Source organism: Felis catus, chromosome B3, assembly GCF_018350175.1.
Source record: "Felis catus isolate Fca126 chromosome B3, F.catus_Fca126_mat1.0, whole genome shotgun sequence".
NCBI classification, from domain to species: domain Eukaryota; kingdom Metazoa; phylum Chordata; class Mammalia; order Carnivora; family Felidae; genus Felis; species Felis catus.
The window spans coordinates 141427180-141452874 of record NC_058373.1 but is presented as its reverse complement, the minus strand read 5'-3'; the positions used below and the strand labels follow the sequence as shown (position 1 = coordinate 141452874).

At 52.9% G+C, this 25695-nt stretch overlaps 1 protein-coding gene across 4 annotated transcripts in view; it reads left to right on the top strand.

The window, feature by feature from the left end:
• The window catches only part of BCL11B (BAF chromatin remodeling complex subunit BCL11B), a 97361-nt gene that overhangs the window by 574 nt on the left and 71092 nt on the right, over positions 1-25695 (top strand). For 2 of the 4 annotated variants that reach the window (XM_023256019.2, XM_023256017.2), the window contains exon 2: positions 13225-13593. In XM_023256019.2, coding sequence (XP_023111787.1) covers positions 13225-13593 — 369 coding nt within the window. The remainder of the gene's footprint in view (positions 1-13224; positions 13594-25695) is intronic. The other 2 variants (XM_023256020.2, XM_023256018.2) reach the window with 1 other exon arrangement.

The window sequence follows — 25695 nt, the reverse complement described above, 5'->3', positions numbered from 1 at the left end:
CGGCGGCGCTGGTGGCGGGGTTTGGAGAGGAGGGGGAGGGGGCTGGGGGAGCGGAGGGGGAGGGGGGAGCCGGGAAGTGGGGAAAAGTTGGCGAGCGCGTGGGTCCGCTCTGACGGCGCGGGCGGAGGAGAGCGGGGTGCGCTTCGGCCTAGGGGAGATGCGGGGCTACGGGCCGCCGGCGGCTCCGAGTCCCCGGTCGCTGCACTCGGCCGGGCAGGGCGCCGGCCACGCCGGTCCTAGCATTCCGCCGCCGCCTTTCTCTCCCTTCCTCTTGCTATTTGCAAAAGAATCCAGCTGCGCGGCTGTTTGCTGGGCTCTTGCCTCCCCCCCCCCCCACACCCCATTTCCCCACCTCCGTCTGTCTCCTGGGATGATCTTGTCTTCTATCCCCCACTCCAAAAAAAGGTGGGGGGGATTGGGGGCTGGTGAAAAAAACCCCGCCACGGGGAAAAAGAAGGATTGCCAGCCAGGATTGGTAAGACAGGGATGTGCTTGTAAAATAGGAAAAAGAAAAAAAAAAAAAGAAAAAAAAAAAAGAAAAAAGAAAAGGAGAGAGACCTATCAATCTCTTACCCATCTTTCTATCTCAGTATGTTTCATCTCGCTTCTCTAAATAAACAAGGCAGGTCGCCGTGGAAATCCGCCGGCTGAAATCGTGTGGATTTCCAGCAAGGGGCCGGGCAGGCAAAGTCAGGCAGCGGGGCAGAGACGCAGCAGTTTCCAGCGCCCCAGTTGGGTTTATTTAGAAAGGGGAAAAAGCGAGCGCGAGCCGGCCAGGTACGGTGTTTGCAGGGGAGCTCGCCCCGAGTGCCCGCACAGTTGCAGGGGGAAGGACGGCTCGCAGCGATCCCGGCCCGGCGCAGCCCGCGGGGCCGCTGATCCGCGGCGCACGAACATCTCCCCGCGGTCCTTTCTCTCGCGGTGCCTACCTAGATCGCCGTTGCTCTTTCTTTCTTTCTTTTTTTTTTTAATTGCAATAGAAATAAAACATCCTCAGGGTGCCATCGCGACCATGGACAGGTTGTGTTCCTGGAATCGTCCGAGCACCTCGTCGGGCTGGGGCCGGGCAGCCCGCGCGGAGGTGGAGAGGGCTGCGCGCCCAGCCGCAGCCGAGGACTGGCTGCGGGGCGGCCGAGAGCCGAATATTTATGTTATATTTTAAAAAATTTAAATAAATAAATAAATATATAAAGGGGCTCTCCCCTCCCCTGAACACCCAGCATAGGAGCCATCTGCTCCGAGCATTTGCTGCTGCCGGCTCTCCTTTGTTACAGCAGATACATTAGTAAGAATTTGTGGATTTATTATTGTTTTTTTGGGGAGGGAATAGATTTTAAAGCGGGGTTCGCCTTGGGAGAGGGATGCGTTTTTTGGTGGGAGGGAACAGAACTTCCCTTTTATTTTGCACCATTGAAGACTCACTGGTTGCATTTAAAACAAAATGTTTTACAACCAGACTTGAGCATGGTTTGATTAAGGTCCCTTTTTGGCCGGTTGACATTCCGTCCTTTTACCAAGCCAGTAGCCATCAGCTTATGCCTCTGTGCCCCCCCACCCCCTTTAGATGGTGGACTGGTGGTTACAATGTCTATATTGGCAGAGGTTAATTTCTCTAGGAGGCAATTTGCCCCTCCATACCCTCTGTGTAATTGTGAGGGGTTTTGAGGAGGGGGAAGTTGGGGGGGGTGTTCGGGCAGTGGGGAGCAGTCTTAGGGCTGCATCACCAGGCTGGAAGCAGCGAAAGAAGTCGGGAGTGTTTGCAGTTGTGTTTAAGGGGGGGGAAGAAGCAGGTAGGTTTGTTTTGCCTTTGCTCTCTCCTCCCCTGGCATTCCTGGGACAACAGGAGAAAGCCCTGGTCAGGAAGACTGGTGGCAGCTGGGTGTGGGGGACAAGGCGCGCCTGGTGCAACATCCTTCCATCCTTCATTTGTTCCCCCTCTGTCTCTCAGCCTTGCTCGGAGTGGTGCTGGGGACAGACAGCCGCTGGCTGCCACTGGAGCAGGGAGGGAGGGAGAAGAGAGAGGCAAAGGAAAAGAGGGGCGAAGGAAATCTTGCCTGCCTTTCAGGGGCACATGGAGCTCAGGGCATGTGCAGGGGGTCAAGCAGAGAGAGTGGTCCAACCAGTTTTCAGACAAGGCTATTTATGATCAAAAAGCAGCTGGCTTTTCTGTTTGTCCTGTGTCACCCCGGGAGGTGGGAGGGCAGAAAGGGGAATGGCAAGAATTAGATGCAGTTTAGGCTGCGTGGCCTGTGGAAGTGTCTCTACACAGTGATGCAGGAGTCGTGGGTTTAGGGTGCTGGAGAGCCCTGGCCAGCAAAATGAGTGCTGTCACAGCCCTGACCCAGGGGTTCGCATTTTAGATTTTAAATGTGAAAGGAACTGCCCCAAATGTGGTGTGTCTTCAGTGGGGTGGCAGCCCGAGGTTCTTTAGAGACGATGCAACTTAGCATAACTGCTGGTCTGGGAAACGGGAAGAGCACAGAAATAGCAGATAATCTTGGGGAGGGGGGTAGAAGAGCTCTGTAGTGAGCTGGTTAGATATACAGACAGGGACGGAGAGAAGGATAAGCCAGTGTGGGGGACAGCTGGGGATGGAAACCTGGGCTTCTGGTTTGTTTCAAAATATTTGACCCAGATGGGTATGGCTTTTAGAACCGGAGGACAGACACAGCTATTAATAAAAACAAACACAAAACAACACAGTGACAACAGTGAGGAGGGAAGAAGAAGGGGGCAGTGGCTGACCAGGCAGAGGGAAGGGTTGTGAGCCCACTGTGCCAGACAGGGAGAGTAGGGGGAATGAAATGCAGTCCAGTCCATGAAGGAGCTCCAAGGCTTTTCAGAGAAAATAAGATGTCCATGGCAAATTATGCAACCCTAGCGAAGGTGATTTTTCAACAACCTACCAACAGGTTTCCTTGGAAGATCAGTGATTTTCTGTATGAATTCACGATTTTGCAAAACAACTAGAGACCCAAGGTTTGACACGGGAAGTTAGGCTAACTGTGTTAATTTCACGGTTGCCTTTTAAATTGGGTTTTGCTGTGGCTGTGTGTTTTGGAGGTGGCTGGCTTCACAATGACCTTAACTCTCTGGGGTATAGTGTATCTCCAGTTATCCACAGTCTTTCAAGATTGGGCCTCCGATAAATTTCACAAGCCATGGGCCCCTCTTTTTTTGGGGGGGGGTGGTGGGTAGGGGGAGTGAAGTTTGTCTCCCACTCTGCACAGAAGGGAACCCCATATCATTAGAAGTGTGATATAAGTCAGCTGCTCTGATTCCACGGGAGAATAAAAATGTGTTCATCAGAGGTGTTATGCCAGGCTGATTTTATTCATTTGTAATTCACACCTGAGAGAAAACAGCCGTGAGCGTATTTTAACAACCCTTAATATTTTTAAAGGGTATTCTTTCCCTCCCTGAATATTATGTACATATGCATATTTCTTCCTTTAAGGGTGGGAGCTTGCTATCTGCCCGGACTTTGGCCTTGGCGATTTTTGTCTGGCCTTCAAAATATTTCGTAACCGAAAACGAATCATTTCTCAAGTGCTGGAGCGAATGCGGTGGCTTTGGTGAAGCCTTAGGAACATGGAGGGAGGCTGGGGTCAGACGGCTGGGGTGGGACACTTTGCTGACCACAGTGCGGGACCAAAGGGGGCTTCCTGACCGAAGAGAAGGCCAGCTTTGGGTGCATCTGACGGTAATTGGCGTTAGGTCTCAGGTCAGATGGAAACACGCAGAGCGGTTCGTTTACAGATGCCAGCTGCTGACTGTGGAGCGCACCAGTTTCTAGCGCCTTACCACAAGCGAGCTCTCGACGCTTTGAGCTTAGAGCATGTCTTCGACCAGCCTTTCCTTTTCTCCTTTTTCATCTCCCTTCCTGATTGCTTTGCATTCTCTGTTGCTTGTTGTGATAAAATACTTTTCCAAAACAAACTTTCAGTTGAATTGGCTTCTGGTTGATGGCAAGCCTGAAACGCCGCGCCGTGCCTGGTGCCACTTGGCAGCTAGGGGGAGCTCGGTGCCCGTGTCATGCCTTGGCGCCTCGCTACAATGGGCCAGGAGCGAGCTTCCGTGGGTTTCCACCCGCTGCCGCAGCACTTTGCATTGCTGCTGCAAAATGTCTTAAGTGTGAAGTTGTAATATTGATTTTCCTGCAGAGATTCAAGCGGGACAAAAATGAGAATATAAGTTTGAGAAATCATTTTCAAGCTCTTGGCATTGATTTACAAGCCCTCACTAGGCCGATGGGGGCCTTTTTCTTTTTTCTTTTCCCGATTTTTTTTTTTTTTAAACAGTTAGAATGGTTAGTTCGAACGGGTGTGTTTCCCCCTATTAGTCTGTGGTCTTGACTTTCTGCAAATTCCATTAGGCTCTTAAGGCATCCGTGATCAGATTGAGGGCGGGACTCTGGGCAGAGTATACATCATTTTGTCCATTTCTGTGTTGTATGTCAGAGACCCGGGGAACGGTCGAGAATCACTGCTTTTGGGAGTCATGCTCCTAAAACAGCTTGATGAATGGAAATCCTTTTAGCTCAGGTTTTATAACACTTGGATTCTCAATTCCATTTATTAGGTAATGTTCCCACTGTACTAAGGGAAATAGCACCATTCCCCAAAGATATCAAATGCCAACTCAAATAATGTGTAAAACTTTGTTTGGAAGGAGTATAGGCTTGCTAGACCCAGCGTTGCTAATACCTTTCACCCCCAACAGTGCCCTTAATGGATGGCTCTTAATGAGACTCTTTCTCTCCTAAACGTGTAATTTAGTGCTGGGGCATATATGTGCTTTTGATCACGGGGTTTCTGGATCTATCATGTCTTCTCCAAGTTCAAGAAATCTGCAGACAGCACAGTTAACCCCGAGTCTTGTGCTTGAGTTCAGTATATGGGCAGAAGAGGTTGCCCTGAGACTGGAAAGAGTGCTTTATTCTAACCTGAAAGAGAAATAAATTAGGTCAGACAAAAGCCTAGTGCTGTCATCAGCTGAGAAAGAGGCTTCACTCTCCAGTGCGGAGGGCCAGCAATTTATCTGATGATTTCTCTACTTCATTCAATGTTTGAATTGAGCCAGTCGCGAGCATATCGCGGCTCATTTGACAACTCAAGATGAAGTGGCACAGTCACCTCACAGCCTTGGGCTGGGCAGTGGCCTTCGGCCTGCAGAATATCGTTAAAAAAATTCAGTTTAGAAATAGCCAATCCTTCACCTTGGAACTTGGGAGAGTTTCACGAGCTGTAACTGAACACGGACTGCAGATATGACGGTGCTTGACAAAAACAGTGTATGTGGGGAGGGTAGAGATGGGGTTCTTGACCTTTGGGGACGGCCTCCTGCATCCCGTGTGGCTAGAGGAAGGCCCCTCTGGCTGTCCCGTTAGGGCCTACCTTTAGCGGAAGCTCTGAGGACTTGGGACTCCAGGTTTAATGTTGGTGTCACATCTGGGAGGACAAGGAAAAATAAACGCTCCTTGGGGACTGCACCCAGCACCACACGGTCAAGTTGCTGATGCCGGCTGAGCATCCTTCTCTGAAGGTGGTGGTAGCTGTAGGTACACTGACGTAGTTTTTCATGGGGAGAGGGCACAGAGAGATACTGGGAATGAATGAATGTCACCCAGCTGCTCTGAGTATGGCTTTGTCGCTTCGCAGTGCTCTCCATTTACTCACACGATCGGGTCTGGGGTCCTGCGTGACCTGTGGGCCCCCCCACCCCATTCCCTCTTCCCACAAATCTCTCTTCCTTTCCAGGGAGGCAGTGAGATCTGCTCGTGTTCTGGTCCCCATTTCTCTACCCCTCCCCAAGAAAAGCTGTTTGTTGATTGCCTCTTTTGAGCAGTACTTTCCCCAAGGCGTGTATAAAAAGTGCCAACAGCAGGCTATTTGGAGACCCGCGAAAGCACAGGGACACACTTCTTTCGTCTACTGCACGAGCCAGTGGGGGGGGGGGGGGCGCGGGGGGTGGGGAACAGCATCGGTTTTACTGGCAAAAGTGACACCAGATCGAGGTTTGATTAATGGTGCTGCGTTCACCGGGACTTTGCGTCCGGCATTTTGACACACGCAAGTCTTTTGTGTAGTTGCTGAAATTCAAGAAATTCATTCTTTCTTTCTTTCTTTCTTTCTTTCTTTTTTTTTTTTTTTTCCTCCAAGAGAGCTGATAATCTGCTTGGGTGTTGAATTAGCCAGCCCGAGTTATTTTACTAGAGTGAAATCCCAGACCACACAAAATTAAGTAACTTCAAAGTAAAAAAAAAAAAAAAAATCCTCTGTTGTACACAACTTTTTTTTATGACCTCCTTCCACTGAACTGCAGAAATACAAATACATTTGTGAATGTGCTGGTGAGTTCTCTACTAAAACAACGCGCATAAATGACTCGAGAAAGTTGAATGCCAGTGTTGCTGTGATTAGCGTGTGCTTCAGAAATGGATGTGCTGCTAAGAAAAAAAAAATTTTTTTTTGCATGGGGTCATGTTTAAATTTCTACCTTGGAAAGGAGATGTTGAAAATGGCTTCTGTCCTTCCTCTGTCGCTCTCAGCCTCAGAGAATGTCCTCCGGCTAAAGGCTTCCAGGCTGGTGTCCTGTAAGGGTCCTTCTTTTCTTCTGCTGAGCACCTTTGAAAAAGCACAGCATTAACTAAAACAAATCTCTTCACTTGGCCTCAAAGCGTGCTTTTATATCCTGTCATTATGAGCCCTGTTGTGGCTCTGCAGATTTAAGGCATTTGCAGCTTTGTGGACTCTGCTGAACGTGCTTGGAAGGGTTTCTATGGTGGTAAATCTTTTTTCTTTCTTTCTTTTTTTTTTTTTTTTTTTTTTTACTTTTAAAGCAACTATTTTATTTATCAAAACATAGGTCACTCCATTCTCTGGTTTTGTGGAGTTGGCTTTTTATTCGTAACCTTTTAGTCATGGACAGGATCTGTGAGCGCACCTGAACGCTGTTTTCTTTATTCATTTCGCCCTTTTTTTTTTCTTTGGCTGCCTTTGAATGTGTGAGACCAGGCCTCCTGAGCTCAGTTTTTGGAGTTCTGGAGAGGTGGATGCGGTGGGGGGGGGGGGGGGGGGGGGGAGGGAAGGTCCGGTGATGGTCTTCAGTGCAAGTTGGGATGTTTTTCAAGGAGCTGTTGTTGAAACCAGGCTGGGTTGTGTAGGGCAGTGTGTGCATGTGGGGGGTCCTCCTCCCACCCTCAGACCTCCCCATCCAGCCTCTGTCACAGGGCTGGGTGACTGAGATTCTTCCTGTACCCCCAACAGGAATCCCCGCCTTCCTGGAATGCAGGCCAGACTCAGGCCTTCCCCTGCAGGCCCCGTCAGCCAGACCCCAGGTCAGGTCCACGGGTTGCCCGACAAGGAGGTGTCTTCAGTCTTCTCCCTGTCTTCCTACCCGGCTGCCAGAAATCGCGACAGTTTCACTGGAGGCTCCAGCAGGGGTTGGTGTGGAGCAGAAGGGGCCTGGTGGGGTGGTGGCCCCCACGTGTGCCCGTCCTGACAGCGGATTTGAGGGCGGTAGACAGGAGGCCTTTGGAGCATCTGGGAGAGGCACAGGGTCTCGGCCAGCAGCTCTGAGACCTGGACCGGCTGCACTGCTCAGTCCTCCCGAGAGGGCAGGGGGTCAGGTGAAGGAGCTCACCTGTGCCAGGCGGCCTGCTTATACCTGCCAGGCTGTGTCCTCCCAGGGCCAGAGGCCGCCCTCGGCCTTGCTGGCTGCAGGAATTCGGTGGGCAGACGGGGCTGGGGCCCGGACGGTGGCTCCCACCCTCAGACGTGTTCTAACCCCTCCTGGCCCCGTGAGGCCATTCCTCCTAACGCATGCCTGGCTGGGCTGACGTTCTGCTCTTATCTCCGCTGCCTCTGCCGGGCACTTCATTATTCCCAATGTTCGGAGAACTTCATAAAACCTCTTGTCGTGCCTTTAAGCGCCATCTAGTCATAGATTATTTTCTCCACCAAGAATTGATTCCTTCTCTCTCCCATCCACCCGTCTCCTTCCTCCCCTCCCCACGGTTGTTATTTTCTCTTGGATCCAATAAATTAAAAATTGATGGCAGCTCAGAAAGTGTTGTGCTCCGTCGAGTGCGCGTGTTGGTGGCGGTGTCGGTGCCGCCTGGAGTCTCGGCCCCTCCCGGAACGTTCTCGGGGAGGAGAATGAAAAGATCCCTTCACAGATTATTGGTGAGCATGGCTTCCGTCTTCGTAGGAAGCAGGTGTAAAGTCTCCAGTCGGACGCAGAGCTCTGGCGGACAGATGCTGAACATTTCTCGTAAACACGCGTACACATCGTGATGGCGGCTGTGACGTTGGTGGCACACGATTTTAAGAGCCTGGCACCCCTCCCCCCACATCCTTCTCCTACCCACTCCCCCATCACCGAAACAATAATTCTTCATAGGTTTCTCTTGGACTGGGGCTTAGCGGTTAGGGATTTGGATTTGAATCGGTGCAGGGTAAGGGCGACATGGGCCTGTGTGCTGTATGTGAAGCAATGCACACACACTCTGGGGACAGCAGGCGGTCGGCCCCTTGGCTGGAATCCCCCAAAGGGCAGGTGCATGGGCAGTTGTTACAGATGGACCAGGGCGGGTGGGGCCCTTGGAACCCTGCGTGTGGGGGAAATCACTGGCCAGGTAAGGCCCTGCTAAGCCTTTGCAGCTGCTGGGGGGTCCTGTTGGCTGCTTGGCCGGGTCGGTGTTAACGATGTCTTTCCATTTCTGTCTTCTGCCCCAAATTCCTTCCCAGCGGAGCTAAGGCATGGGGGAGTTTGTCTTAGGCTCAAGCGCTTCCCCATCTACTTGACAACAAATAACCATTATTATTTGCGAACCCTGATTTCATTGCTTCTAAATGCGTTTATCAGCTGGGAGGAGGCCTACCCTTGTAAATAAAATGTGGTTTTGTTGTAAAAGAAAATTAACTCTGTGTGTGTGTGTGTGTGTGTGTGTGTGTGTGTGTGTGTGTGTGTTTGAGAGGCAGGATATGTATTTGTCTGGGAGCTTTAGGATTTCGTAGTTCAGAACTCACCCCAATGTGACAGCTGACCCTGCGTCCACTCGTTTTTCCTCTTAATAAGTCAAACATTTTAGCAATCCCTGTACTTTATTCGGCTCATAATAGTGAGAGCAGCAAGCAGTATTTTCCAGAGCCGCCTGACAGTTGGGGAGCTTTTCACGAAAGCAGAAATCCTCCCAGAGGAAGGACCTCATCTCTGCCTTCTTTCTTTAAGGCCTGAGTTTGCCGGACAAGGCAGCCTGAGGGGCTGGTTTGTTGGGTGGGTCTGGGAATTCGAAAAGCTGTTTTTGTTGTGTGTCTTTTCTCTTTCCTGGTGGTTTGTTGTCTCTGGGTGACCGTTTGGGCCGCTCCGGCTCTTCCAGCAGAGGCATGGGGTCAATGAGCCGTGTGGGGCCCTGAGGCCCCAGGACCGGAAGGGCAGGACCCTGCCCGCAGGACAGGGAAAGGAGGGTTCCGGAGGGCCAGACGTGTCTCCCTTTGCCCTTCCTTGAGCGTGGCCAAGTGGCTTTTTCTCCTTTTATTTCTTCCAGCGTCGATACGGTTCTAAGAAGGGACGCACACGAGCGCGTGCACACGCACCCCACACACCCGGCTTGGTATCCGCCTGTCGGCGGAAATGAAACCACAGCCCGTCTTTGGGGGTGTCTCCGAGGGCCGTGAGCACAAGCCTCCAGGCTCAGCCAGCTGTCTCGGTCCACCCCCTGCGACCCAAAACTTGACAGTTGAGGGGTTCATGCTGACTCTGTTCCCTGAACTTTGGGGGTGATGTTGCCACCTTCCTGGGAAGTATCTCACCGGGCAGGGCCCCACACCCCAGGGCTGGAGAGAGGAAACCCCATTCTTGGAGCTGTCATCTTTGAGTTTGACTTTCAACACTGACAGTGGGAGGCAAGATTTGTTTGTTTCTTTTGCCCCTGGCCCTCCCTAGGAGGCCGCTAGCTGGGCCCTGGGCCCTGGGTCTGGGAAGTCCGGGTTCAGAGCTGTTCTGTGGGACACCCTGCAGGGCTGGCTGCCCAGGAGGCTTGGCTGCAGAGGGGGGCTGGGGGGAGGGGCGGTGCCCAGAGTCAGGACTGCAGCACAGTGAAGGGTTTTGGATACTTTCAAACTCAGTGCAGGGGATTCACAGGGCCTGCTGCATGAGGAAAGTGAAAAGGCGGAGAGAGCCAAATAAAGGAAAGAAAACCAGATGTTGCCAAAAAAAAAAAAAAAAAAAAAAAAAGAGAGAGAGAGAGAGAGAGAGAGGTTGAGAGAGAGAGAGAAAGGAAAAAAGTGTTGGTACCCAGTCCGTAGCAAAGGATAGTAGGCAGAGTCAGGAGAGCTTGGGGACAGGCAGGCTTCCTTGACCTTTGCTAATTCTGAAAGAAGTCTGTGTTTCTTTTGAATTAAAGGGACGAATTGAAATTACGTAGCTTAAACCCTGGGAGCAGAGAGGAGGTGTTGGAGCTTTCTAGAGCTCCTCCCAGGGGAGCGGACAGACAGGGCTGAAAAAGTTAATGAAAAGCAAAACAAAACACAACAAGGAAAAGAAAGATTAAACTATTGAGCAGCAGGAAACACCTCCCCGTCCTCAGCGAGGATGGTCACGCTGGAAGGGTGGCCGCCTCGGTGACGGTGACGCAGCAACGTGCCAGGCCTACTTGCGAGTGGCAGTTCAGACAGGACCGGGTCCGGCCACCCTTCCCACCACGGAGCTTGGAGCTTGCCCCGTCTGTCGGAATGCTCTGTTTCATTTTGTACTTTTTTTTTTTTTTTGCTTTTCATCTCATTTCCTTTGTGCTTCTCTCCTTTTTTTTTTTTTTAACAAAACAATATTTTGACATCCTCCTCCCATTTATTAGAGCTCCCTCTCTAGAAATGGCGCACAATACATCCTTATATTTCTAAAGAACTGTTTTCACAGCCCTCTCCTTTGGCTCTGAAATTATGTATATGTAATTGGTAATTAAAGGTGCGAGCTTTTCAATATAAACAGTATTGCTCAATGTTAGATCATTAAAGGGAAAAGAAGCACCGAATAATTACCTTTTTTACATTCTGACAAACCGTTCGCAGGAATCTGGGTCCCCCCTACAACCACCGTTCGGGCGTGAGGGTTGTGATTACATTTGAGCCATACCAAAGCATCTTTTCATAAAATAAATTGGTAAATTAATTATGTACCCAACTCCTTTTTAAGTAAATTCTTGATTTCTTTCTTTTTTCTTTTCTTTTCTTTTCTTTCTTTTTTTTTTTTTTTTTTTTTAGAGTGTAATGAATGGTTCCCAGGGCTGGCTTGGTGAAAACTGTTTCTCTTACCTTTTAGGTTCTTTGTGTTAGAGGTATGCCGGCAACAGATTTAGGATTTCCTCATCTTCGTGGTATTTTTGTGCTGCCATGGGTCTCATGCATGTCTCCGTGTAATTCACGGAGGAATCTGTCTGTTTTTCTGTAACCACAGGCAGGATCTCAAATTGTAACTTCCCTTCCCAGCAACACCTGCGTATCAACCTGTCCACACGGGTTCGACCATGTTCTGTGGATTACACAGCCCGTTCTAGATTCACCATCACCCATGGACTCTCACAGGCCCTGAAGAAGCTGTGTTTAGAAAATACAGAACAGTGATTTATATGGAGGATAGAAGATGCCACAGAATTTTTTCCTTAAATTATCTGTTCTTTGGCTCTGGCCCGTCAGTAACTTCACTGCCACGGAATGTGTTTTCCTCCCTTCCATTCCTTCTCTCTGTTCCTCTGTGGTTTTCATCATCCCTCACTAAATACCATACAACTGAAAATTTACCTGCCTCCTCGGGTCGCAGACCTCTGGCTGTCCCTTGGCTTTTCTGAGGACCCCGACACTTGCTCTGTCTTTACGACTAAGTCGTTGGCTCCTGAAAAATTACAACCCAAGTTTGCTCAGACCCCGAGGGAGTGTGCAACCTCGTTGCCCACTTCCCTTATTTATGACACTTTCGGCTGCCGAGCCCTCCAGTTTTCCCCCTGGGGGTTGCTGCTTTTTGAGGCATTTATTGGCTTCAAAATATTTGGGTCCTATGTCCCCTACCAAAAAAAAAAAAAAAAAAAAAAAAGGAAGTATATCTGCTGCTAAAGAAACGTGAAAATGTACAGCCCATTGAAAGTGTGGCTTGTCATCTGCCAAGAAATGCGTTTGGAGCCTGAACAGTTTTTTTTTTTTTTTTGTTTTTTGTTTTTTTTCCTTTTCTTTTTCTGGGAGTGAAAATAAAACCAACCAACAAAAAGGACAGTGGGAGAGTTGATGAGTGTTGGGAAATCTACAAAGTGGTGGAGGGCTGACCAGGAGCAGGGTGTTTGGCAGGAAAGCCGGCTCCCTCTTTCAGCCAGCCGACTCTCTCGGCGTCCTTTCCCCGGCATTGTGTTTTTCTTCAGCATTTCTTTTTGAACCAACACTCACTTGTTGCTTTCTGAGCATGCGGGCTTCTTTCTCTCCTAAGGACTGGCTGCCTGACGCCCGTCTGGGGTTCTGCTTTCTTGTCTGGGGTGCAGCCAGGTCTGAGGTAGAGGAATACAAGCAAGGCTCCCATGAATGGGGAGGACATGAATGAACGGTGGAAGGGAAGGGGGGAGGGGCGGCCGAGCCAGCCCAGGCAGGGGGAACCGGCTGGAAGCTCTCAGCCTCGGCTGCCCACTGGAATCACCTGAGGAGTCTTAAAAAAACAAAAAGACAATCTGACGTTTGGATCTCCCTGTAACTGGTCTGGGCTGCCGTCTGAGCACTGTGTGTATGTGTGTGTGTGTGTGGGGGGGGGGGGTGTTCGGAGCTCCCGGGTGATTCTCAGAGGATGTAAAGTGGGAGAGACTCGTCTCTAGCTTGAAGCACTGGGCTCGTGACACTGAGCCTCTTGTGAAAGCGGGATGGGTGTTCTGTGCACGCGCACGTGTATGTGTTTACATGCTATGTCGTGGGGGGGTGCAGGGAGGGGGTGAAATCGACAGCAAATAAACTACAAAGCAGTCAGTTCAGCAGTAAGTGAAGCAACAAACGGGAGCTGCGGAGTTGCTCCTGGGGCCTCAGTTTGCCCATCCGTGGCTTCCAGGGGTCATGCGCGGACTTGGTGACCTCTAGTACCCTGCAGCGGAGGGGCCCCCTCTTGGTGGGGAAGGGTTGGGATGGCCGAGGGGTGCCTGTGATTGCCTAAGCCCATCTCTGTCTTCTCTACCCCCCTCTCCTCTCTCTCTTCCAGCAGAGGCTGACCATGTGGAGGCCGCCATCCTCGAGGAAGACGAGGGTCTGGAAATAGAGGAGCCCAGCAGCCTGGGGCTGATGGTGGGTGGCCCCGACCCTGACCTGCTCACCTGTGGACAGTGTCAGATGAACTTCCCCCTGGGGGACATCCTGGTTTTTATAGAGCACAAGAAGAAACAGTGTGGCGGCAGCCTGGGTGCTTGCTATGACAAAGGCCTGGACAAGGGCAGCCCGCCGCCCTCTTCGCGCTCCGAGCTCAGGAAAGTGTCCGAGCCGGTGGAGATCGGGATCCAGGTCACCCCCGACGAAGATGACCACCTGGTCTCGCCCACGAAAGGCATCTGCCCCAAGCAGGAGAACATTGCAGGTATGGAGCGTTGCACCGGCCAGGGCACCGCTGCAGCCACCTCCCGGGTCCCACGCCTGCCTCCCCCCTCGCTGTGCCGGGGGTTGGTACCGGGAGGATCTGGGGCCTACGGGGATAGGACCACCAGCCAGGGCTGGCCCTTTCTGAGGGGCCACTGTCTGGGTGACCCTCAGGCTTAGAGAGGCACAGCTGGCCGCTGGTGGCTTTGCTTTTGGCAGTGAGACTGTGTTGTGGGGCCTAGTCCATAGGTGGCCGGGAGTACGGAATGGAAATTCGGAAGGCTAACTGGCCCTCGGTTTGCTGGTGTTCTTGGCTCAGTCTCTGGCTGTGCAGCCAGATAGTCTTGGGTTGGCGTCTGTGTTCACGACTTGGACAAATCAGTTTTTCCATCTATGAAATGGAGCTAATGAGACCTATCTCCATAGGGTTGTTGTGAGGTGGAATGAGATGTGGCCTGAGGGGAGGGCCTGGCAGGCACTTTGGAACAGGAGCCCTCATTTCCTCCTCTTCCTCTCTCTGGCCTCAGATTCCCATCTGTAAAAAGAGGTGATCTCAGAGGCCCCTTCTGATGTTGCCTGATCCTTCCAGGAGGTCTAAGGAAGGGCCTGTGGGGACTTGTTGGAGCACCGCGCCCCTCCCCTTTGGCATGCCCACTCAGCTGACCACCTGGACAGCCGACTCTTACCACCTGGCCGAGCAGGTGTCAGGTTGCGTCCTCCAGCTGGGTCTGCTCGCCACAGTGAATTGGCACCCGTCGGGCCGTGGCTGTGGCACACCAGAGCCTCGTCCGGGGAGCCCACGCTCCGTGCAAGCTTCTGGTTCGTACTTCTGAGCCTGGGAGGCCCAGCAGAGAAAGAGGGCCTTGGTTGCCCGTGTTCCCTAGAACCTACAGAAAGATGGCATCAGGGTGCCTGCGGATGAGGGTTCAAATCCTGCCGGTTGACATTGGACAAGCTGCTTCATGAGTCTAGGACTCAGTTTCCTCATTTGTTAACAGTGGGTGAAAATACCGGTGGGCATGGGGTGAGGACTGAATGAGCAAGGGGCTCCATAAATGATTTGCTAGCGGAACTTTCCCATCGGGGTCCCCTCTGGTGCCTCAGTGTGCAAGTAGGTGCCGGCTGAGTTTTCGGCATGGCAGCTAGCAGAGGTGCTGGAGGGACCAAGGCTCTGGGTGTTCCTCCTCGGAGGGTGGGCCTGCTGGAGCAGAGGGCCCCATCACCCAGGAGGCAGTCAGGGCGATGCAGGAAGCAAGCCACCTGGCAGCTTGGAGAGGTTGGGCCTCAATGTGCCCATCTGTAAAATGGGATGAATGAGCTCTCTCTTGGGAAGAGACTGTGGTTGTGTGCAGACTCCCACTGGCACGTGCCGGGTGCTGGGGAGATCCCGTCAAATCCTACTGGCCTGTGGGCTTTGCCTTCTGGTGGGGGTCCTGGAGTGACCCCTCTCACCTTGTCAAGTTGCCAAGGGCTCTGAGGAGAATGTCCAAACACGCTCAGGGCCATGGTCACGTAAACCCCGGTTTCTCAGCATGCCCTGTGGAGCTTAGCGATGCTGCCTTCGTTAGGGTTGGAACCTCCGGTCGAGAAAGGTGCTGGGTCCCTTAGGTTGGTGTTGTTGGTGTTCCCGTGGCTTTCTTTTCTTTGACACTGGGGGCGTAGTTTTCTCCAGTAGAATAAACACCTGGTGTCAGTGTCCACAGACCTTTCTGGCATGGGGGGGCTTCTGCCCATGAGACTCTGGTCCCTACTACTGTTTCAATGGATGGAAAGGCATTTTGCTTTCACCAAAAACCGTCCGAGGCCTCGTTTTACGTTGAAGGTATTTCCCAGCGAGAGCCTGCCGATCACCGTGGGCAGGTTCGTTTAAGAAAGCCACTGAATGCGATTTCATAAAAGGCAAAAGTTAATCTGCAAGGCGGCTTTGTCCTCATCCCCCCACCCCTCCCCGCGCCCCTTTTCTCGGGTTCTAATACTGCAGCAGCCTACAGTATTTTTATTTTATGTGTGACGAAAGATATTCTTGGCCTTTTCTGTTCAGCAACAGGACGAATGGATTTCTTCATTCTCGAAGAAATATGTAAAATAATCCCTTAGAAGTCTAAAGAGATATGTTTGTTCAAAGCATTTAAAATGTTATTTTAATCAAAGGCACAAAACAGTCTCCATGCTGTGTCAGCTGAAGACAACCACGATGTCTAAAGACATCATGCTTTCTTTCCAGTCTCCCTTTTCCCTTTTTCCCCTCCCCACTTGGGCACCAACTTTTCTTTTTCTCCTTCCTCTTCTTCTTCTTCTTCCCCTCCTCCTCCTTCTCCTCCTCCTCATTCTTCTTCTTCTTCTTCTTCTTCTTCTTCTTCTTCTTCTTCTTCTTCTTCATTTAATAAAAAGGAAAAGATTAAAGAATAAAACTTCAGTGGCTCCAATGTGTAAAGGAATTTAATATGGTGGGAGCATTAATTATTTTAGCTTAATTGAATTCTGAGGACTTGCATTACTTGCATTTCTGTAGACAAGCCCTGTTTATTATTTCTCTGTGTAGATTAACAGTAAAGGAAACACAGATAACTTTCAGTTATTTATTGTAAAATAAATGTGTCAATTCATGTGTAAAGCAAGCTGCTCAAAGATAATTGAGTCTTTATATTTTAAGAGGGGGACTAGGAATCACAGGCGCTTCTCCGCCCGGGCTTCCGGAAATCCGCACAGCTGCTGCCCAGGCCCGTGGCACCGCTGGCCTCGCCCGGGCCTCCCCTGTTCCTGCTTCCCGTCTGTGCTGGGGAGGGATGCGCTCGAGCAGCCCGTCTGTGCCCCGCTGTGCTTCCCAAGGCCGGTTGCCGGGCGAGCCGGTGGCTGTTAACCTCTTGGGTGTTGGTCTCTGGCTTGGCTGTCGCGAGTGAGGTGCTCATGGTGACCCCGAGTGCCTTTTCTTTCCTGGAACCAACAGTCTGTGTGTTGTCCAGACGGGTTCTAGCCCTCCATGCTTCCAGAGGCGGGGATCCCGAGATGGAGGGGCGGGGCTGGCCTGTAAATAAGTGGGCTCCCTTCCACCCTCACGGCCCACCCCCCCCAGGGTGAGATGGGGGTTGAAATTCGGTCAGTCATTGCACCCCGGTAGGACTCTGGATCAGCCCTTTCCTTGCGACACTGCAGTTTGGAGATGGGCATAAAAGGAGTAGTTAATTATTTCTTTTCTTTTTTTTAATGACAGAGAAGTAGGAGAGTGGCAGTAGGAACTTTCTGGACTTTGTATCCTGGAGGGCGTTCATTCTTCGTTCATTCATTCATTCATTCGTTCGTTTGTTCATTTACTAAACAAGCAGCTGTTGCTCTTCCCCTGCCCGGAGCCTCCCCACCTGGCCAAGGGGTGACAGAACCCCCAGGGGGTGGGAGCATGGCCTTCTGGGCTGCTTCTCTGTCCCCCTTGGGGGACATGGCGGAGTATGAGTAGGTAGCAACCTCACTCTTGATGTGTGCAGTTACGGCCCTGGGCCCTGCACCTTGGCCGTGTGCTGCGGCCAGGGGAGGTCCACGGTGCCTGTGTCTGAGGCCATCTGGGGACAGACGGGCGGGGGCGGGGGGGGCGGCGCTTGGGCAGAGGTGGGGGCTTCGGCCTGGAGACCCGACTCAGGGCAGGCGTCTGCCTCTGTCGGAGTTCTTCACATTTCCTAAGTCCCCTTCCCACTACGTTCTCCCACCTGTGCGGAGGGTTCTGATGGAGCTGGGAGGTGAGGGTAGCAGATCCTGGGGTGGGGGGAGGGGGAGAGGAGGTGGGTTCCGTGGTTTGCAAAGAGCGGGAGTCTCTGAACCGTTATCTGGGACGGGTGACTTGAGGACGGGTAGGGAGAAGGGGGCTTGGGGTGCTTGGGGCTCTCAGCCTGCACCAGGGAGGCCACGTGCTGCCTGCCAGCCTTGGCCGGGTGACCTAACCTTCCAAGCTGCAGTTTCCTCACCCAACAGTAACTGTGGGGCGCGGATGATGTGTGCCTGGCACCCGGCCCACGTGCTGCAGCCATCCGCCCTCCTCCTCCTCCCCCCCCCTCCTCTTCCCCCCCCTCCTCCTCCTCCTCCCCCCCCTCCTCCTCTTCCCTTGCTGGTGCTGTTACCCCAGCTCCATCGTTCCGTGCTGTTAGTGGTGCTAAAGTAGGCCTTCCAGGAATTGGGGAGAAACTTCCATTGGGCTCGGAGAATTCCGCCGTGGGAAACCGAGTCCGCACAGCTGTTGTGTGTCCCCCTCCCCCAGCCATCTTTGGTCACGTTGCTGTCGCGTGGTGACCGCGCGGATAGTGGGTCACCCTGGGGAGGACCGTGGGCAGCATGGGCTTTGGTGGCGGTCGGGAGGGGTGCGATTCCAGACCCCACCCAGGCAGGCCGCCTCACTTTTCTGGGCCTCGGGTTCCTCCCCTGTACCTACTTTTCAGTCCCATGCCAGGGACGGACGGAGGCCTATAGGGCACCCACCAAATGCAGGGTCCCCCTGCAGCCAGATGCCTGACAGGCGGAAGCTTCTAAAAAGCTTTCGGAAAGAGCGTGGACCCTGCTTGAAAGCACGAGGTGTTTGCTCCCCAGTGAGAATCTTGAAAACTCACCTGGGGTATCTCTCTCAGCCATTTACACCGATTCCTCCTTAGAAATCCCCATTTTATAGCCACTGGAGGGAAGGCTCTTGATCACAGGTAATTCGTTTTTACGTGTTATCACCCCTTCCATAACCAAATGGAGCTGTAACCGGAGGAATGAGCCATCAGCTGTCAGTCATAGGTTTGCCTTTTGCCTTTTTTCCCCGTCCTTTCCCCAAACCCCAAATGTCAGATTTCTGGAGAAATGCAGGAGGCAGGCAGCGGGTGACAGGAGGTGGCAGATCCCCCTGGGCTGGAAGGAGCAGGCAGTTCCCTGCTGCGATGGCCCCACCCGCTCTGCACATCTTCATCTAGAACCTAAGAAGGGACAGGGATGCGCCTGGAGGCAGGAGGGGGGGGGGGTGGGAGGGGGTCCTCGTAGCAGGCGGGACACAGGCAGGGGACTTGGTTTGGGGTCCCAGTGACCCATCACTAGTCAAAATGTGTTGCAGAAAAGGGCTTCTGATCAGCCAGAGGATTTACATGCCGCTCTGCAAATGTGCACTTCAGACTTTAAAAAAAAAAAAAAAAAAAAAAAAAAAGAGATAAATGTGAAAAGGAGAATATTAGCTTGGCCAGTGGAAGAAACTAAATAACTTGCTTGTGCTGGAAAATGGAGATAAACCCCACTTGCAGGGTGTCTTTAAAAACTTGCGCTTGATATATTTAGAGTTGTTATTTTGCCTCCAAATTAAGATTAGTTAAATCCGTGTGTGTTGTAGCATGGATTATATTTTTGTATTATTAAATTGTGACAGCTAATTATTAGTTCTGTCTGCACCAAGGAATAGTGGAGGGTGCTGCCTGAGAGACATGGCCTTGGGGCTAGGCATAGTAGGGCTGACCCCAGAACTTGGGCAGGGCTGGTGGCCGATGGGGAAGAAAGAGGGGGCCTTCCTGGTAACCCACATCGTGCTAGGTGCTTTTCTTGGCTTATGTCGTCTTGAAGTAGATACCAACCTTAAAACAGATACCTCTAACCCCGCTTTGAAGTAGGTATTTCTAACCCCACTTTGAGCTAATGCTTGGAGGGGCTAAGGGGCTTGCCCAAGGTCACACGGCAAAGTGGAGTCAGACTCGACTCTGCCTTGCTACCTCAGGTAGCCCAGGGAATGGAGGTTTCTAGGGAAGCGTAGTCCAACGCTGCCTGGCTGGCGAGACCTGTGGGGACAGGCGCTACCTCTAGACCCTGTCCAAGGTCTTTGAAGAGCATCCCAGGGTATGACACTTGCGGATATGGCCCAGGGCCTTCAGGCCCCAGAGGTCTTGACCCACGGTCTGTGGTAACATCATACTGTTGTCTGTACTTCGTGGTGAAGGTTTTGGAGAGGTGGGCAGTGGGGAAGAAGGCAATAAGATATGAATGCAGATGGGTGGATCTGGGCTGGGATTTGGGGTTTGCCAGTGACTTGTTGAATGACCTTCAACCAGTTTTTCACCTCTCCAAGTCCCCATTTCCTGTAGCATGGAGATATCTTTCAGGCTTGTTGCAAGGTTTGATTTAGACCACGTATGCACGCACTAGGTCCTTGTGGAGTTGTTAGCTGTTATTAATAATGGAGAACCACTGGAGGGATCCGTGTGGGGATTGTGGCCTCTTGGCCTGAGCTGGAAGGGTCTCCTTGCTGACCCTCCCATTCTTACCTGGAACTGGTTACTGGCAGGGCTGAGCCCAGACCCCAGTTATCTGGAGTCAGGTGCCCTCTCGCCACACCAAGCCGTGTGACTGGAGGCAAGCCCTTTTCCCTTGCGGAGACCCAGTTTCCTCACTTGTAAACGGGGGGCCAGAGACTGAAGGTAAATGGTACCAATGGCTGCAGAGTGTCAGCAGCTGTAAACATGACCATCGCACTGAATTGTAGTTGAAAATTGTATTGAATTAAAAAGAAGACAAGGGACGCCTGGGTGGCTCAGTCGGTCGAGCGTCCGACTTCGGCTCAGGTCATGATCTCGCGGTTTGTGGGTTCGAGCCCCGCGTCGGGCTCTGTGCTGACAGCTCAGAGCCTGGAGCCTGCTTCGGATTCTGTCTCCCTCTCTCTCTGCGCCTCCCCCGCTCATGCTCTGTCTCTCTCTCTCTCTCTGTCTCTCGCTCTTGCAAAAGTAAATAAACATTAACAATAAATAAATAAATAAATAAATAAATACAGACAGACAGACAGACAGACAGACAGACAAAAAAATCCTAATTAGCTACAGGGTCATTTTGGTTTTTTTCCTCAGGTTTCCTTTAGGTTTGGGGCCCTTATAATCTGTGATTTCCAAGCTTGTAGAGCCATTCAGGAAGAGGAGAGGAAGTTAAGGAAGGGAGCGAGGGAAGGCGCTGGCTCTCAGGTGGGGAACCCTCAGCCTCAGTTATTATTATTATTATTATTGGGTTTTTCATTTGACAGTAAATAGTTAGCAGTTGGCGTAAGTTTTTTATTAGGCCCTTGACAGCTAGCCTTTTTTTTTTTTTTTTTTTTTTTTTTGCCAATTTTCATTCCTGACTGATGCATAACCATTAGCTGTAGAAACTGTTAGGAGGGGGCTCTGTCAGTAAACTATAACTAGGGCAGTCCCGCTGTCACCCCTGTGCCCTCGGGTTCGTCTTTTCCCTGAAGAAACAAAAAGACTGCATTTTCATATTTGGGTTTTGAATTTAACGCGTACTTACAAGAACTTACGGTGGACCACTCACTGTTTGAAGGGCTTGGCAACTATTGACTGATTTAAACCTCCTCACACCTCCAGGAGCTAGGGTGCTGGTATGAAGCCCACAATACCAAAGAGGAAACTGAAGCACAGAGACGTTGAGTAATCTGCCCAGGGTCACACAGCTGGTGAGAAGGGGCCGAGGGTGTGAACTCAGGCAGTCATGCTCTTCCTGTGGCGCCGCTGTGCTTCCCGTGGTCGTAGTTCGTCCTCTGTTCCCATCCACTGTCTCTGCCCCATGAGAGGTGATAAATCAGTTACTACTTTCGTTTTGTAGATGAGGAGACCGAGTCCTAGGGGGGTAAGAGGCTTTTGCATAAACACTTCTCGAGGCAGCGGCAGAGTCGAGCCTGGGCGCCGGGCTCCCGACTCCTGGCCAGTGACCTCCTCACGGGAGCCCAGGGGACCACGAGGGTCTGTAACTGCGGCTGGCACAGGCCGCTTCTGCTGCCAGCCAGACGACGAGTGATCTCCACCCGGAGGGGCAAGCTCCGCGACGAGACCTGGGGTCTCGTGGGAGCTGAAGAAGTCGGGACGGTGGACCTGCCCCCACCCCGGTCCTGTGCACGTCGGTGGGTTTTGTGCCGACCGCTGTGCAAAGCCGCCCTGTTAGGGGCTGAGCCGGGCCTACTGAATGCGGGTGGGGAGTGGCAGGCGGAGTGGGCTCGGGCCAGAGACCCGGGGGTACGTGTCCATGCCCTGCGGCTGACGGGCGGTGTGACCTTGAGCGGACCCTCCCCCTCTTTGGGCCTGAGCTTCCTGAGCTGAAATAGGAGAAGGAGCTACCAGTGGTTTCCAACAGCTGCAGGCCCCCCCCCCCCAACCCCCGCACGTGTGGGGGAGGGGAAGCTTCCTACCTATACCCTCCCACCCAGCGGTCCGAAAGGCTTTCCTCCTTTGGGCTTAGGAAGTAACTTTCTTTGAAGACACTGGTGGCCGAAATGAGAACTAGTTCTGCTCAAAGCTGCAGAGAGCCTTCCGGGAGGATGTGCTGCCTTCACGGAGACGGTGACCGAGTGTGGGCTCGGGACCACTCGTGTATGTCTTCCAGGCCCTGACCCTGATGTTGTGGGTGTGGTTTGGTGTTTTTTTTCGTTGTTGTTGTTAAAAGGACCTCCCTCCGAATGGTATAAACCTCAGGCCCCACAAAACCTGAAGCCAGCCGTGACCCAGGCGTTCCTAGGTGGTGACCGGTTGACCTAAGGGTGTAGGGGTGTCGGCCTTGCCCAAATTAAGCCCAAGAAGGAGCTCCTGGCTTCTGGTGACCAGGACTTGGAGGCTCCGAGCTGGACCCAGGGACCTGGAGGCCTTTCTGGAGAGGGCAAGGCTTCTAGGTTTTATTTTATGTAATTACTTTATTTTTTTAGTTTGAATGTTTGTTTATTTTTGAGAGAGAGACAGAGACAGAGCGTGAGTGGAGGAGGAACAAAGAGAGGGGAGAAACAGAATCCAAAGAGGCTCCGGACTCGGAGCCATCAGCCCTAGAGCCGGACGTGGGGCTCCAACTCACAAACCGCGAGATCATGACCTGAGCCGAAGTCAGACACCCAACCGACAGAGCCACCCAGGCGCCCCCTTCTTTTATTTTTTTCGTTTTTATTTATTTGTTTCCGGAGAGAGAACACGTGTGCGCATGAGAATGGCTAAGGGGCAGTGAGAGGAAGAGAGGGAATCCCAAGCAGGTTCCAAGCAGAGCCTGATGCGGGGCCAAACTCATGAGCCATGAAATCATGACCTGAGCTGAAATTGGCTGCTTAACCTACTCAGCCACCCGGGTACCCCTAGGTTTCATTTGTATTTTGTTTTTTAAATTTTTTTTAAACAATTTTTTTTTAAGTTTATTCATTTTTGAGAGAGAGAGAGAGAGAGAGAGAGAGAGAGAGAGACAGAGTGTGAGCAGGGGAGGGGCACAGAGAGACAGCGAGAGAGACGGAATCCAAAGCAGGCTCCAGGCTCTGAGCTGTCAGCACAGAGCCCGACATGGGGCTCGAACTCACGAACCGTGAGATCATGACCTGAGCTGAAGTCGGACGCTTAACCAACTGAGCCGCCCAGGCGCCCCTGTTTGTATTTTGTTTTTAAGTGGGTTTCCTTAGGGCCCTCCTGGTGGTCTGCTGGTTTTGATCTGGAGAGGGGATGGCTTAGGAAGGATGATTCTGTGCTGGGGTGGGGGTGGGGGGATGAATGTGTGACAGAAGAACGAGTAATCACTTGATGAGAGTTAGGTTGGGAGAGTGCTTGCTGCTGGTCCCAACTGCATGAAAACTGGGACCCCAGGCTCCTTTGGGTAGAAGGATATGAACAAAATGGCCTTTTGTTGGAGGTGAGAAGTCAGAACCCCCCATTCCTGCTGTGGAGAGAAGACAGCTGTTCAGATGCAATGCCGAAGGCAGGGTGAACCTCTCAGCTCAGGACAGCCACCTAGTTTTCTAAGCCAAGGCAACGTTTGATCAGGGCTGTTGACGGCCCCGGGGCTGAGTACCCGCACACCTTCCATAACCTTCTGGTTGCAAGTGTGGACACAGCCTTAGATGCAGGCAGATAAATCCAGACTCAAAGGTACAAACAGGTGTGTGGGTCAGTGCCCACCCATGATGAACCCCCATGAACAGAGCCCTGCCCCTTGTTAGCCCCCGTGCCTGGACTGTGAGGAAGCTCCAGTGAGGACATCTGTCCAACCCTGCAGTGTCCAGAAAGCACAATTCAGCTTTTCTGACTTCAGGTACCAAAGGAATCCTTGAAAGTCATAGAGAAAGCACTCACTGGCTTTGTTTTAAAGACTTTTCCCGGCAGAGCATGGCATCTGGAGAATGTAGTCCCCCAGCTGGGTTCTAGGGGTCCCCCCTTGAGGGGGGGGTGGTGGCCAGGGACTGTCTGTCCTGGGCTTCCTCTCTAGCCATCTAGGGTTCTTTGTTTCCCTTATGGAGAAACAGGACAAAGCTTTGATGACCCCTTCCCACCCCAGCAACTGGCTAAAACGTTTGATTGAGGTTGGTAGACCCCACAAAACTAAGTTCTCCAAGGGAGCCAGAGTGGATGGATTCCTTCCCCCTCCCACCGAGAGTTCAAAGCCAGCCAATTAAGAAACCTAAACAGTGTGGTCTTCTCCTTGCATCATTGACATCATTGGCTTGTAAAACTTTCCCTGCAAAGGAGGCGCCTTTATTCACTGGGAAAAAGAAGTATATAATTTTCCTGACCTGGCTTTTGCTTTTGAGGGGAAGGAAAAGCGAGAGGGAACTCATTTCCAGAAACAAACAGGGCCCAAGATAGCAAACAAGTTCCACACTCCGATGTCCGGGACTTGCTTTCCCACAGCACAGCCATTCGGGACACCGAAAATGGCATTTAGTGGAAGACGCGAGACCCTCGGGGCTGCCTAGTGCTGGGGGTCCCTGGTAGGGGGGCGCCTTCTAAGACTATGGGGAGCGGTGGGGAGTCGGACATCAGAATCCAATCAACCCTGAGACTGAACTTCTGCTCCCATGAAACCAGGCGCCACCTGCCTCACCACCAGTGCAATGTCCCGTGTGCCCCGACGGTTGCAACTTTCAAGACTCATCTTGCCCCCCTCTCGGGATCTCCAGCGACCCTCCCCACTCCTGGCCTCCTCGCCTCTGTCCCTGACGGTGCCGCCCCTAGCAAATCATTCCCTTCCACGTGGGAGGGGGCAGGGGCAGAATTCCTGACAGGCCCGTCGGGGACTTCAGGCCCCGCCCCTGGGGGGGCTCCAGGGTTAGGGTCCGTAAGTCTCCCCTCCTCTCACTTCCAAGCCCGGGCACACCCGAGGCGGGTGGTGCACAGCTCAGGCGGACCCCGCGCGGAAACGGTCGGACACTGGCAACACCGTGATTGCACCGGGGGCCTTCTCCGCGGTCGGTGCCCACCCCCCATCCGGCCGGCTGCGGTCCCGCGGGGGGCTCTGAGGCGCCGCTCCCGGGCCTTTGGGCGCGCCTGGTCCCCTCCGGGCAGCCGGCTTCGCAGATTCGCCCGCGGCCTCTCCAGCCTGCGCCCCGGGGCGCGCGGTTAGGCGACCATCAGCCACGTCTCTTCTGCTCTCCCGGCCCTGGCCCGCCGCGCACGTTGATTGTGTCTTCTTGGGGCGGGAGGGCCGAGGGGGCTCCAGGTCCATGCATAATTCGGGGGCTTAATGGGCCAGCTGCCCGAGCGGGGCGGCGAGGGGCGGGCGGAGGCGCAGCTGACCCTGCCCGCGTCTGGCCTCGCCGGGAAGGCGCGCTTCTTTCTTCCTCCCGTGACAGCTCCCCTCCCCCTCTCGGCCCGGGTCCGAGGGGGGCGGGGAGTGGGCGAGTCGTAGGGTTAGCCCGGGGGAGGGGGCTTCCTCGGTGCATTCCAGCAACTTTTGCTTTGGGGGGTGGGTGGGAGGCGTGCAGTGAATCGGAGCCTCCCCGGGACCTGGCTCCAGAGGGAGCCGGGGGAGTTGGAATGCAGGTTTCCTCGGAGCACTCTGCAGCCCTTTTTTCCGAGCCCCTTCCCCCCGCCCCCGGCGGCCCCTTGTCGGCCCCCGCCCGGCAGCAGCCCTGCGAGCTCGCCCTTGGCCCCGGGCCAGCCCCCTTCCCTGGCAGCGGGCGGAGATGGATGGAGGCGGAGACCCAAGGTCAAGGGCGGGGAGCCCGCCGGCCCGGGGCCCCTTTGTGCGCTCGGGCCCGCCCCTCCTCCACCCTCCTTCCCCTCCCGGACCCCCAGGCGCGCGCCCTGACTAGTGACCTTCCCGGGCGTGGGGAATTGCGTTTCAGGACCCCTGAAAACTCCCGCCAGTGGCCCCAGCCTCAAAA